The following is a 15,191-nucleotide window of genomic DNA, read 5'->3' as shown; positions in this document are numbered from 1 at the left end:
CACACCGTGTGTGGTGCATGGTGCGTGTTTACGAGAAAAAAACAATGATTGTCTTGGTTAGTATCTTGGTGCCAAGCACCAAGTATGGGTGCGTGGTCAATGAGCATTTTTTGCAATTAGTATACTTTAAAGGCATATTATTTAACACTTTTGAAAATGGGGGCATTTTGACCCATTTTGCCTGTTATAAAATTGCTTTGTATCTCAAAAGTGGGTTTGGCCCCAAGGCATAACCTATTAAAAGCCTGTATAAACACACAACAAAAAATGCAACTTAAAAAACAATGGTTTGGATAATAAAACGTACAATTCAGTTCTATTGAGATAATGGTAAGTTAATCTCCTTTAAATGTCACATGACACATGGATTCATTTGGATGTTGATTGAGCGTCCAATACATAAAACACAATGATAGCGAAGTATACTTTTATTGTGATATTAATCAACTGTGAAAAGCTAGCCTAAAGCTACTTCAAAGAAAGTAAAAGAATAAGGAAATACAACGGGATCTATGAACATCTTTGGTTGTAGGCCAAAAAAAGGGAACGAAAAGAACAACCCGAAAATATAATTGAAGTGGGAAAAGTATCAGTTATATGAGCAGAACAGCAGATAAAACAAATTGTATTAAGCGAGATTTCGAGACTTTCTTTACAGTTCACAGATAAAATGACACAACTCAACACAAAACCTGCAATTCTTCCATAACTCATGCTAAAAAACGAGCCGAAAACATACTCTTACCAGATTAGTTAAAAAGTTTCAGATATAAGTTGAAAGAACTTATATATGATGGTTGGTTTAGTGCTAAATATATGATATCATATTAGCCAAAAACAAACAATTCCTTGTGAGTTGCATTCCCGTAACACAGATCAAGGCTTGCGTTTCTTCTTCTTACCACGTACTGCACTTTTATTCTTCAACGTTTTCTGCTTCTCAGGTTTATTCTCGTTTCTGCAATAACATATCCACAAAGCATCTGTTAGTCAAACACATCCGCCGAAAAGGCGAAAACTAACTAGCACTAAATCATACATATTATCAAGAATTGCACCAAAACAAAACAGTAAAACAGGAAGGAAAAAAACACGGTATAGAGGTTTTCATCGAGTGGAAACAAATTGCACCACAACCAAAGAAAAAGTAGAGATTAAAACCGGACAATGAACCCAGTAAAGACCTCGCAGTCTCGATTAAAAAAGTTACAGAGTACATTTTAAAGACAACACTGTTTAACAAAACCTCTGTAACCAACAAACAAGTCAAATTTATAAACGATCCCGGTACAAGTCCCAACACTGGTTTCATTGGTCCAGGACAATATCACACTTCCCTATAACAAGATACTAAAAAGTATAAAAGCCTTAAGCTTACTCAGTTCGATTAGGATTGTTCAAGTCGTTTATAGCTGCATCCACTGCATGAAGTGCCATTTTCTTCACCTGCAATATGAGCATAATAAAGCAATTGCACCATTTTTATCTATAACAGAACAATATAAACAGTATAAACTCATGCCCAAAGAGCCAACTAGCCTTTTACAGTATTACATAGCTCTTAAACTATGCTACAACTTGGACAAGAAAACATTGGTCCAGAACAGTTTATGATATGAACAAATTTATAATTGGCACTCATAAATTGATAGCTAACACAATGGTCTTCTGTATTTAAAGGGATTTGTATTATACTAAGTCATTGTGGCTTCTAGAACTGAATGTTGATAGAATATTTAACATTTAAATATGTGCAGAAAATTGTTTACCTCCAGTTTATCTTCTTTTGCCCTATGATTCTGTGGTAGAACGCGAAAATCCTCTGTTAACCGGATACATTCACCAACATTTTCAGGAGAAACAAAGTCCAACGCAACCTTTAGACATGACTGCAGATAGCACAATGTCAGCAGAATAACTAATATGACCGCAATAGAATATATATATATATATATATATATATATATATATATATATATATATATAATAAATACAATCAAAAAGCTAGCAATCAAGACAGCAATCTTCAAAGGATAGTAGGTTTCTGTAAAGCAAATATAGAAGATAAATCTGTAAAACAATCCAAGCTCGATTAAGTTTGTAACCATCACTAAGAGCCTAGTGGTTGGGGGCCTGAGATCTTTCAGGTTCAAATCTTGTGGTGGCCAAGGAAAGGTTTGGAAAGAGCCACGAATTAATGGGTTAGGCAACGTACATAAGAGTAAAAATACTCATCGTCCCATCTAAACCGAACAGGGAAAACCTTACCACATTTTCGATTGAGCTCACAAGCCTATAGTTTAACCTGCGTAGCTCGAGAGCTCGAGCTATATTCAACTTATACCAAAGCAATTCCGAGTATTTCTCGAGTAGCTTACGAGCTATCTATCCACATTTATCCCCCTAAACATAACATCTAGAATGTGTCAAGGGAGCAAATATACTATTTTAAAGCTACCAATAGGTCATGTACTTTCAGTTTTGTTTCAATATGGGTTAATGAAACAAAATGTGACCGGTTACCTGCTAGACCGGTGAAACTTATTATGTGTCTTAATTTTAGCTGAAAAATTACGCGAACAGTCCCTGTAGTTTGCTCGTTTTGCATATGGAGTCCTTGAGGCTAACGATCGTTAAAATGTCCGTTAAGTCAAATCACATGCCAAGCATGTGAGGATACATCATTATTCGTTAAGGTTAGGGACCAACCGCGTAAATTTTCAAGGAAAATTTGCCATTAAACAAAGAGAGTTGATATTTCCACTCATAATTTTGATAAATCAACTCATAATTATGTTTAACATGTATACATAGTACAAGTACCTAATGTACGGAGTATTATATTAGTGGATTTATCGAATACATAAGTAGAAATATCGTCTTTAAACAGAGCCATAAAAGAAAATTTATCACTCAATTATGTCCAAACATTTATATTTATCCAAGATTGAAGAAATCGCTTCTCGGGGAGAACTTAACAGAGACTTTAAAGGAGTTATCGGCAATTCGGGGGAGAACTCGAATGTTAACTAACGTTGACTTTAAATATATAAATATTAAAATTAAGATATATGGTATAAATTGTATATATTTATGAAAACGGTATACTCCGTATAAATTAAAATAGAGGGTTAAGAATGTGAATTTAAATAGAGTAGAGGTTAGTTTGGTAAGTACAAGGGGTTAAAAGTAAATTCAAATAAAAATCGCAGCTCTCAGTTGACCGAGTTTATCCCCGATTTTATGATTTTTTAACCGATTTTTACCTACTTTTTGGCCATTGACCGTTTTTTTGGCCGAGTCTGAGGCCGAGAGCTCGGCAGCCATTTGAAATCGAGAACTCCACAAGTTCTCGGCAGAGCTGTCCGATTTCTACAACACACTGCTTTTATTTCATTCTTGTAGAAATTTTATCTTCAGATAACATTTGAGTAGGGAAGGTTACTCTTGGAATTAGATTTATAGTGGGGTGCATTTAACAATATCACTTGTATCAAATAATGGCTCTATTAATCGAGCCAACAACAAGCGTCGATTTATTGGCAACTTGACTGCCAACAACAAACCCATGGTAGCAATATCTCTATCAATAGAACATTGAGATGGAGGACTTTCTCTACTCTACTCTTGGAGTGTTTCACTTTGAGTAAAGAAATGACTTGTCTTTATTTTATGATAGGAAAATGATTGTTTACAACTTACCTCCCTCATACCCCACACAAGTGGGATTGAGCTTTTTTGTTGTTTGGATCAAATACTTCTTCAATCCCAATTTATTTGTCCAATGGTATGTGAAGTAAAATTAAGTGTCCGTGTAGGACAGTTTGTAAATTTGATGGGCTGATTTGTTAAGCTAATATATGAACAACAAAAGAATGGAACTTGCTGATATTAAAAAGAAAAATATAAAAATACTACACTTTTTAAACACCAAGATTAAAGATAAAAGAAACACTTTACATCACCAAGATCTAAAGACCTGTAGAGTGTAATGAAATCTGAAATTTAAGGATAGATAGAGGTTGAACTCCATAAAAATTCATATTCTTGAAAGCGGAGTTTTACATTACACCAGCCTCTTTCAAAAGAAGGAATTTAAGTTCCGAACCCTAATGATAAAACAAAAACTAGAATTGTTTAAAAGTTGTTCCCTAGTACAACCATCTTCCACAAATAGTGTAACAAATATAAATTGCATCCCAACATTCTACACCACTTTGTCTCTTCTACACTTGCTGATTTTGTGTCTATCTTCCTTCATAATTAACGTGCTGATTTTGTCTCCATCTTCCTTCATACGAAACGTGCTGATTTTTTCTCCATCTTCCTTCATACCCTCTATGTCCCAATTTTAATTTCTTTTTGGGATGTCCCAAGTTAATAGTCCACTTTCATTGATTGATAAGAATAATAAGGTAAAGTTCTTTATACCCTTATTTTATGCATGTAAAACAAAAAATTATATTAAAAGTAAGGGGTAAAACGAGAAAGTGAACAAAAAATACAATGTGATGATGACATTTCCTAAACTGTAGAGACTGTTAAATTGGGATGGAGGGAGTACTTAACTGCTGAATTCTAAGCTTCATTTCCAACTAAAACTACTACAATCGCACATATATGTTGCATGTCCATACTAACATAGTGCACCATGATTATTGAAAGCATGTAAGATAGGAATGGTAACCTGGTTATTGAAGTTAGCTATCATTCACCGCAAATCTCGCAATTTTGTTGGTTCACATTTGAACACTTGACTATACGTGTGTACACGTGCACGCTTTGGCTTGGATACGTTGCAAAGATAGCAAACCAAGACTTAGCTCGTGGTCTACATATTTCTTTGTTCAAATTCCTTTTTGGTGCTTTAGCTCAAACAGCTCCATTTAGTCTTACTAGTTTTTCTTAACACAATGCCCCAAAGTTGTAGACTATGAGAATTGAACTTGGGTCTGATTTTCAAGCCTCAACCAGGAGGCTAAAAATCTGAAAAAAAAACAATGAAACGACCACTAGCCGCTGAATGTTAGAATTGACTTGAACTAGGAATACTTATAATGTAAAGAAATAAGTAAAAAGATAAGCACACGCAATCGACCTAAAAGCCTACTATTGATGAGAAAAACAACTCAAAGACAAGTTCTAAGATAAATACTCCGTCCGTCCCTAATTTATTATCAAGTTTTCCATTTTGGGATGTCCCAAATTGATTGTCCACTTCCATAAATAGAAAAGAATAAGAAGATTAAGTTATATTATGTCGTTAATGTATGTGGATAGGATTAAAGGATAAAATGGAAAAGTAATGGTAAAACTGGAAAGTAACAGAAAGAAAGTACAGTACTTTAAATTGTGTGTTTTTTGTTTGGAGACAATTAAATTGGGACGAAGGGAGCATAAAAACGAAATAAACCAACAGGATCGAGCGGAGTGAAGAAAGCTCGAATCAAGTGTAGCGATGGGGCGGTTTACAATTCTATTCAAATAGGCTATTGTGCCAAAGTCAATCCCTAGCCTAGGGCTTTGCCATACCAGTGAGTCTGAGACGCTGCTCTCGACCAAAGTCACGTGTGATGCTAAGTAAGGATGCACCCCTAGGCCCTACCCCTACCACCCTACCCCCCTACCCCTGCCACTGTTAAATAGCGCTCTCTTCTCTTACTATAGTAAGCTGGCGGGCTTCTCCCAAGGGCGAAGCTTGAAGAAGCAAGCCTATCAGACAAAAGAGTGCTAGTTGTAACGCGCTACCGCGCATTTGACTAAAAACATGAAACTAACCACTAATGAAACCGCACTAAAAGTGTCATGTTAGCATCATGGTATTATTTAGCTGTTTAGCACTTCAACAACCTATAAGCAACTAATCTGTTTGATAACGATTGCATTTTATTAAAAGAATAACAAGGAACTAAGGGTGCTCCCATTGTTGCCGTCCTGCAGCCCGCCCAGCAGCTCGCCCAGGTGGCCGCCGATGGCAGCAAGCCGCCCAGGTGGCCGCCCTCTCCATCGTTCTCCAAATCGTGCGTTTGTGAAATATTTGAGGACGGAGGGAATAGGTTTTTTTTTCTTTTTCTATTTAATTTTATGCCTTTTGAATTGAATTAGAATTTGGAGTTAAGAAATGAAAATGGAACGTAGTCTGAGAAATGGATCTGGAATTGGGAAATGGGATGGATGGATGGAGAAGATGATGAGAGATAATAATTTTTTTTATTTTTTATTTATTTTCAAGTGGTCTCATAAATTTGTGGTCAAAATTATTTATAGAGTACTTTATTACATTTTTATTTTATTTTATCTTTTGATATTTTATTAATTCTTAAGTTTTAATTAAATGTAATATTGTTTAGAAAAAAAATATTTATAATTTATAATTTATAAATGAATAATTAAAATTATTTCATTTTCGAAAAAAATAAAAAAATTAAATAAAATAGGGAAGGAATGAGTGTCATGTTTAGGAGTGTTTAGTCCTGGGGTTAGTCCTGGGAAGGAAGTGGGAAAAAAGTGCTGATGTGGCGCTGATGTGGCGCTGAGGACTAGCCTGGAGACATGTCTCCATTGGGAGCTCTCTAAATATTCACAGGAAATTACAGAGTATCTACAAGTCAAGCATTCTAAACACTTTATGCCCTCTAAACTTCAGCCAAGAAAAAACATGAAACCAAATAAAACCGAAAATGTCATATTTTCTCATTGGATGATAGAATTAAACATGACATTGCTTCGGAATCTCTAAACCATCCACATAGCAGCTGCAAAACTAGATCCCTCTTTGTGCTAGAAAATTCTATTTGCCGTCAAGTAAGAACCCCTCGTGACAATTCGAAAAACAAGAACATTTGTATTCATCCATTTGCAGGATTAACCTCCAAATATCTAAAGCCAAAACACACCCAATAACACATGCTCGATGAACTCCATACCCGGCTTGCACATCGAATAATTGATATAATCGATCATACCCCTCAATGATAATTTTAGACTTTGTTCCTCAGTTTTAATTTGGAGAGAAAGAAATGGAAGTAAAAGGGGATCAAAAATAGTTCATGTTCAATAGAGATGAAAGGAAAGGAAGCAGATAGAATATTAATATTGTAGTGTATTTTCTTTCCAATCTGTCATTCTAAATTGGAAGGATCCCACTTCATTTCCTTTCATCACTCCTCACTTCCTTTCTTTTCTTTCATAATCAAACTACAGAGCCTTGATCTATTCGGAAGTCTATCTAACTCCGCTCTCCACGAAAGAATATTAACCTTTTTTGGTAAAATCTTAGATCACTTTGTACATATATTAAGAGAAAGAGGAATAGCATGGTCCGTGTACCCTCTAGTCTCACGAAGAGTAAAATTCCCATAAGTACTTAGCTCCCAAAACCACGAATCCGGACTACCAAGCAAAGCAAGCTCCGTAATTCAAAATTGATACGGAACTTCAATACGGCCTCTAGCACTTTGTCTACGCCAATGAAATATCCAAGAATCAACTCCCAACCTATCGACTAGAAGTTGATAATTAAACTTCGAGTTGGAGCCAGTAGTTGTAGCTTTCATCTTATGCAAGGTTCCAAAAAACGCTAATCAGGAACTAATCGGTCGGGACCTTAATCGGATTAATCGGGGATTAATCGAACGTTGACCAACGTTGACTTTTACAAATTTTACAGATTTTTAAAATAAACTAAAAACGTTGTTGCAAAACTATAACGCGTTTAAAAGGTGCGGTTATGTCCGATCTCCGGCCATCTTTTACAGTTTCCGGACGTTTTCACCTTTTCCGGCCAATTGCCGATTAATTTGAAGAAGTAATCGGAGACTTCAAAAATATGAGTAATCGGCAATTAATCGGGATTAATCCCGTTTTTTGGAACACTAATCTTATGTATATGTGGTTTGGCATGATAGTATACATAGAAGTTTTCCAAATTCATTTCAAAATCAGGATATCCAAGAAGAGAAATCAAAACGTTTTTTTGGAGAAAAAAAAAATATTAGTACGCAACTCACATGAGGTATCCACACACGATCGTTTCCGACCCTTTTCCTTGCCACCACCAACATGTTTATCTAAAGAGGTTTGATAATAAAAACTTTGTAATGACATCAGTAATTTTTACCGATACACCACCTTAGTGATAACTTTTGGCATAATAACATCAAGATAATTAAAATTGACATTAAATGATACTAAAAAAAAAGTTAGATGGTAAGGCAATGCTTAGACGTGATTAACCGAAAAACGTGTGTTTTCAGGAAAAGTTTCTTGAGAAAACAACAAACCAATACGATGAAATTGCATATTTCTTGCCATGCTAATATCTTGGAAATGTCTAAAAACTTGTATCATGTCGAAGAAGACGCTTAAAAAAGACTTTACAAGGTCATATGCCACATGCATGGATTGGCCTTATTTAGGTGAGCAAAGCATTGTTAGTAAATGCATAATCATCAATAACATATTGAAGGGGTGCTCTTGTGATAAGATAGATTTCCATATTCCCCGGAGGCATATTAGTGCAATAGGTAGGTACAGATGGGAGAGAAATTTTCTTCGTTCGGTTCGGCAGAAGAAAGCCGAGAAAACAAATAGGAAGAGCACTAACCAATTAAGTTAAGTAAATATATAAAAGCTATCACCACCTCGAGCAGTAAAACAAAGTCGTTATGGCTATGTTACTAACTTAGACAACTATGAATGGTATGCATTGAGAGGAGTGACCGCTTTTTATTCGTAGTTGGTACCACCCCTGTCCACTTCAGCATGCAAGGAAAGACCTTCGAGAAGAATCAAAGGTTTTCTCCTGTACAAAGCTATCAATGCTTTAGTCAAGATCTTTAGCAATCGATTATAGCTCTTATCGATCTACTCAATCTCTTAGTCAAGCTTTTAACAAGTTCAAGCCAAGCTTAGTATATGATCCAAGCTTGACCTAAATAAGCTCGAGTCGCGATATTACCAAGCTTTCAAAAGCCTTGAGTAGAGCCTTAGCCTTAAGTACTAGATATATGAATAGAACACACACAAATGTGCAAGTATAATTTTGAATCCATAAATACTATTCTTATGAGTTCATAATATTACTAGACAATTTTACAAGTTCGTTGAGTTCCGGGAAACTCTCATCATATTTGTGTTTATATTTGAAATACCTTTGGGTAATAATTATATAAATTAAACTAGTTTTCGAAACCCTCGCTTCGAACCGGGGGTTCGGTTTTCAATGTATTTTATTGTGTTTAGTTTGTAAAATTATTTCGTGGCTAACGATTATGTCGTTGAAGCGCAACTCGAGTCAAATACCCCGAATATTTAGCGTTTTTTAAAAAGCGTCCACTTTGCGTATAATTAGTGACATTGTGTTCCTAAAATTATTTAGAGTTTAACGATGGTGTCGGAAAAATTTAACTCGTTGCGAGCGAGAAGATATGACCCGTTGAATATTTGGGTGGAGTTTATTTAAGATTTTTTATGAAAATGGTTATTTGACACTTTACCCCTTGTTTAGGGGGGTCGGGTTTGAATTTTTGGAAAAAGTCTGGAGGGATTTGTTGGCGAAATGAAATTTAGTAAAAAAAGAAGGTGAAAAGTCGATAATGCCCCTAGTTACTATTCATAACTTTTGTCTGTTAGATATATGTATAATATAATATAATATAATATAATATAATATAATATAATATATGTTTGATTCTATTAAAACTTTATTTTCAAATTAAAAGGAAAGGTTTTAAAGTCTGGTTAAAGACATCTTAAAATCCCCTTTCTAGCTAAGTTGAGGCATGCATGTTGAAGGCTCATCAAACTACCGAGCCGAGCTCACCTCAATGAGTAAAGTAGCTCAACTCAAATTCGCTCGTTTGCAAACAGAGTTCCATCCATCACCAATTAAGCATGACAACGTTAAATGACTAACCATAAAATGAAAAAAATGAAGTCTCTGAGACAAACGGGTGATGGATGATTTTTCACATGAAAGGATCTCAAAGAGATTGCAGATGATCCACACAGCACCAAATATTAGTAATTTATAATATCTTTTGAAGTAGTGCAAAGAATCTGAAAGCCAAGGTTGCAAAAAATTGCTACTCGGATAGTACTCGGTCCGGACTTTTTAGGGAGTGATTGGCAACTCGGGAGTAGAGTAATCCGATGTTGGCCAAGTTTGACTTTGACCAAATTTTGACCGAGTTTGACCAAAATTTGAAGTAATCCCGAGATTCGGCCAAGTAATTCCGAGTAATCCCTGATGAACCAAGGGTTGACCGAGGGTTGACCGAGTACTCGGCCAGAACTTTTAAGCCAATACTCAACGAGCTTTTGCGAGCTCTGCAACCCTGCTGAAAGCTATAATAAGTTGCGTACCTTAAGATTTCTAACTTGATGGGAGCAACCAGCAGGTATAAAGACAGCATCTCCTAGCTTTTGGACAAAAGTCCATGGTTCAATTCCTAAAAATAATTAAAGATGAAGACAATCAGACAGACATCAAGATATATCAATAAAAGGTGATGATTGTCTTGCAAATGCATACTCACCAAATTCTTCTTTAAGCTTCTTTTTATGCTCCACAGTTAAGTAAAATGTTTGATCGTGAATTGGGTGGACAACCTACATCAACAAAATAAAGCAGAATAGTTTATAGAACAATATGATTTCAATAGTATACAACAAACAATTCTGTTAAAAGAACTCATTTTCTCCATCAATTATAAATAAACCGTGGGTATGTAAAATAGCCAGATTCTGAACAGCTAAAAAAGTAGGCCTTCATTATTTAATATTTATTGGTCCAAAAGTGCAAATTTTTTGCATTTATAAACATGTAACATGTAAGGATCACCTGCTGCAGTGGACGACAGAAAACATGTCTGAACTCTCTGAAATGTTTTTTAAGATATTCCTCCAATTTAGGAGTATCTTCCCTCCTAAATATGTCCCACAAAGCGCCACCCTCTTCCAGATTTAATCCATCAACACAAGTACCGTTCTGAATATCGTCTTCCATATCTTCCATTTGCTCATCACAATTAGCTTCTTCACTCTCTGAACTATCCCGTTTCTTAGTACGAGAAGAATTATCAACTCCATCAGACTCGAATTTCTTTCTGACACTTTTTCTTGTACTTTTCCTTGAAAAATTCTTTATCTTCACATCATCATCTTGATCGTTGTCTTCACATTCGGCTCCTTCACATATTTCCTCCTTTACATCACGTTTGTTTAATTGATCACTGGTAGTTGTTTCTGTTTCGTTCTCACTTGTCGGCTTGCATTCAGTCTTGTCATTACAAACACCTAACTCGCTTATGCCTTCTACTTTAACATTATGTTCAACTGCAGTTTCAATTTCCTCAACAGTTTCTTTTAGCTCCTTCTCTTCTTGGATCTTGTGCTTCTTTTTAAATTTGTTTATGCTTTTAAGATTATGAGAGTCAAGGGTCCAAGTTGCAGTGTGGGTCAACACATTCACCTTCATGTCACCAACACATATATTAGTGAATGCACATATATTAAAACTAATATAGAGTAAATTCATAAAATAGATAGCAACTTCAATTCTAATGCTAGGATACAAAAACCAATGCCAATGATAATTATCAAAGCCTAATATAAGCATAAAAAACAATAAAAAGCATACCGCATCAGACATGTCACAATGAAGCTTGGTTACAGAGTCACCACGCCCTAATTCTTGAGCAACACCATAAGCTATATATGTTTTGGGACCCATGTCTGGCTTACAAGACTTTTCAGGCAACTTCACGGCTAGATTAAGATAGCCATCGCGAGGATGTGTATATTCTTTGAAGGGTAAAGAAGTAATAAACTCAACACCGTGACGGGGTAAACGTTCTTCAAACAAATTTGATGGAGGCCAGTCTTTCAACTTAAGGATCTGAGGCCACCCATTGTCATAATATCGACCATCCGTATACCAATTAAAAAAATCACGAACATTAACATCAACCTGCATGTTATGGAAAAGTTGATTAGATAAGTTGTATATACATACATTCAATCAATACTTAACATAATATAATTATATAAAGTCAAGGAACTAACCTCGGACCAATCTAAACAATTAAGGGCAGACACATCCAAAAGCGTGTCATGTTTAGTATTTGATATCTGACGAAAAGCACGCCACATCACCATGGGCTCCCAACTCAACCCAAGTGTAGTTTCAAGAACATTACTAACTATAACAGGTTGACCTTTTGACCAATGCCATTGAAAATGTTTTAAATCCCCAGATTGAATGTCTATAGCCCGTGGACAATACAAGTAATTGTCATTCGAATTTTCACGAGTAGCAGCCTTACGTAACTGCTTATCAGCATCATTTTCATTTACCAAATCAGAACAAGTGCACCATTCGTCAGGCATATTGCGCATATCTTCTTCCAATTTGTGTTTCTTTAAAAGCTCTTGTGCACTCTCCAACAAAGTCGAAACGTTGTTTTCTCTTTCGACGTACATCAACTCTAATATACCATGTCCACAACCGCCCATACTTTCAGGGGGACAAGGAATTCGGCCATCATCAAAAGACTTCCATTCATGAATGATCTCCTTTTTTGGTTCTAAACTCTCTGTTTCGTGTTTTTGAACGGGTTTATAGGCCCCACCATGCAAATAATCAGGACCTGGATCTATGAATTCAAAGGTAACTTCTTTTTTGTTTCCCTGAAGGTTTCCATCACGCAATTCCCAGCAACATTGAAGGCAGATATCATAATTACAACTGGAGCAGCTTCTATGCAAGTCAAAAATTGAGGTTTTACAACAGTCACTGCATACATCACAACACATCACAACTTGATTATAAACAAACTCTAGAGATACTTGCACAATGATTAAAATAGCATACCAGTACATGCGCTCATCCAAACTACAGTCTGCCTTCTTCAAGTTCACATCAGATACAGTACACCCTGTCCAAAAACAGGTTTTAAAAGACATCATATTTGCTTTTATCTGTTTTATTTGGTAACAAACATTTAGATAAGCTGCTAAAATGACATGAAAGGTACCTTGAATTTCAGACTCTATCAGTTTTTCCTTCATGTTCTCCTTGTTGAGACGCTCCAGGAATGGAAGAACAACATGTAAGATATAAATAGAATATCTAACTTTCTGATCAGCACTTGGTTTAAAATCAATCTTCCCTTTGATCTAATAAAGAGTCAATAAATTTAGTGATACAATGCTAACATGGAATTCTCAAAATTTGCAAATTTAGTGAATGTGTCGTGTGATGTATGCAAGTGACTGTTTATTACTAGATGCTAATTTAGTAAATGTGTCATGTGATGTATACTAACTTGACAATTAGTAAATGTGTCACTGCATACATCACATGACAAATTCAGTAATGCAAATTTAGTTATGAAAGATCAGTTGCAGTGACCAACTTTTGGGTGTACATCGCGCAGGCAAGATTTGCAGTTGCAATTGTCAAGACAAACGGGGCAACGCTCAGCAAACATCTCCTCTGTCATATTGGGGTACCTACAAAGAAACATAAAAATTTAAACCATTCGAATATGAAGTCCATTAAACAACTTTTAGCAATGTCAAAAGTTGGACCGCATAGTTGACTAGTTAGAAGAAGATCAACCAATTGTCATAAGTAACATTAACAACATTAGAGTAACTGGAAAGAACATATACCATGTCGTCATACACGGCACACAATAACGCTTTGTCTTACAATTTTCACAATTTACAACCCGGCCCTTGTCGTTCCTTTGACACTGATGACACATCACCGATTGAACATATTGTAGGACTCCCTGTCAGTGGACGAATGAACAAATCGTTACTAGATAGTTGTAAGAAGGCTGAATTCGTTAAATTTGTAACTTCATTCGCAACATTTTGAATAGATTCATAAAATTGTAAGTTGATTTTATAACTTGATATCGAGTAATGACACAAAAATGTACCCCACCTTACCAATATTTTAACTTTAGCTACTAAACTTTATTTATCAATATAAGAATCTAAGCGTTGTTTACCACCAAAATATTCTTTTACATTTCGAAGTTGAGGATTGACTTACTACTTTTAGTAAAAAATATATTGTATAACATCACACCATTAAAGATCTCATTAGACAAATATCTTACAACTTCAAGAAAAGAAACAAAAATTGATGATAAAACACATCTAAGACTTAAATAAAGCAAAATTTGTGACAGATATATTACTATAAATTATGTGTATGTGTTATCATTATGTGTTGGTATAAAAAGTGGTGCATACCCAATTACCCACCCAAAAAAAACCTGATACAACACAGATCAATTAACCAATCTAAGTATATATAAAAGTGTCCATACAAACATTATAAGCATAGAAGTTATATAGGCAAGGGAGATAAATTTACTACATTTTCATCAGGAACCATATGTCTGCCAGCACATTTGGGCCTTTTATCAGTCTTAACTTCCTCTCCTTCATCTTTCTTCTTTCTTTTGTTGCTCTGTTGTTTATGTTTATTACCCTGAGGCCCTTTCCTTAACATATGATTCAATCCTTTTAAAGGATCAATATCATAGCTAACATTAATTTTCTTCGTGCTTCTTTGAGGCCTCCTACCAAACCCTTGATTTTGATCACAAGCATCATCAACCTTATCTTCTTTTGTTTCTTCATCATCTTCTTCTTTTTTAACAGCCTCTGTTTTCCTACGTCTTTTTTTCTTTTCAATCACTTCTGTATCAGAAACCCTAACCCTAGTTTCATGTTCATCATCATTACCATCATTAGAGTCTGGATATTCATCAACCATATCTTCTTCTCCTGTAACTTCGTCAACTGCTTCTTTTGCATCAACATTAACCCTAGTTTGTTGTTCATCAACCTTATCGCCGTTATTCAGGTCTAAAGCTTCTTTTTTTACATCAACATCCATCTTAGTAACGGCAATTTCATCTTCTTCTTTGGGAACAATATGATTGCCGTTAGTTGTCTCCATAACTAAAAAGCTTTCCTTTTTTATCTGATTATGAAAAGAGGGGTTTTAATTTATACAACAAGAAGTAGGGGTAGTAGAAAACTTTTGGGGTGAAATTAGGGTTTTGAAAACCGTGGGCGAGGTTAAGAAATGGATTCCCGCCTCTTAAAATCTCAATTAGCGGGTTGTCTACGCACAGGATATATCGATATCGAGATATATAAAT

General features: G+C 35.3%; 1 protein-coding gene across 3 annotated transcripts; it reads right to left on the bottom strand.

The window, feature by feature from the left end:
- Positions 1–633: 633 nt before the first annotated feature.
- LOC139852486 (lysine-specific demethylase JMJ29-like) lies at positions 634–15,191 on the bottom strand. Of its 3 annotated transcripts, none has more exons than XM_071841783.1 (13): positions 14,399–15,191; positions 13,678–13,799; positions 13,419–13,515; positions 13,038–13,179; positions 12,875–12,938; positions 12,067–12,796; positions 11,642–11,971; positions 10,844–11,473; positions 10,539–10,611; positions 10,366–10,451; positions 1,770–1,889; positions 1,379–1,446; positions 634–958 (listed from the first exon to the last, which is right to left on the bottom strand). In XM_071841783.1, the coding sequence occupies exons 1-13, from the start codon at positions 14,984–14,986 to the stop codon at positions 877–879; spliced, it is 3,132 nt and encodes a 1,043-aa protein (XP_071697884.1). In that variant the 5' UTR covers positions 14,987–15,191; the 3' UTR covers positions 634–876. The 3 variants fall into 3 exon arrangements, 2 of the variants coding, with proteins under 2 accessions (XP_071697884.1, XP_071697885.1); XR_011761087.1 differs by lacking the exon at positions 634–958 and adding an exon at positions 4,688–4,986 and having other exon boundaries at positions 1,433–1,446; XM_071841784.1 differs by lacking the exons at positions 634–958; positions 1,379–1,446; positions 1,770–1,889 and adding an exon at positions 3,937–4,986.

Source organism: Rutidosis leptorrhynchoides, chromosome 6, assembly GCF_046630445.1.
Source record: "Rutidosis leptorrhynchoides isolate AG116_Rl617_1_P2 chromosome 6, CSIRO_AGI_Rlap_v1, whole genome shotgun sequence".
NCBI lineage: Eukaryota > Viridiplantae > Streptophyta > Magnoliopsida > Asterales > Asteraceae > Rutidosis > Rutidosis leptorrhynchoides.
This window is presented reverse-complemented; position numbering and strand designations above follow the sequence as displayed.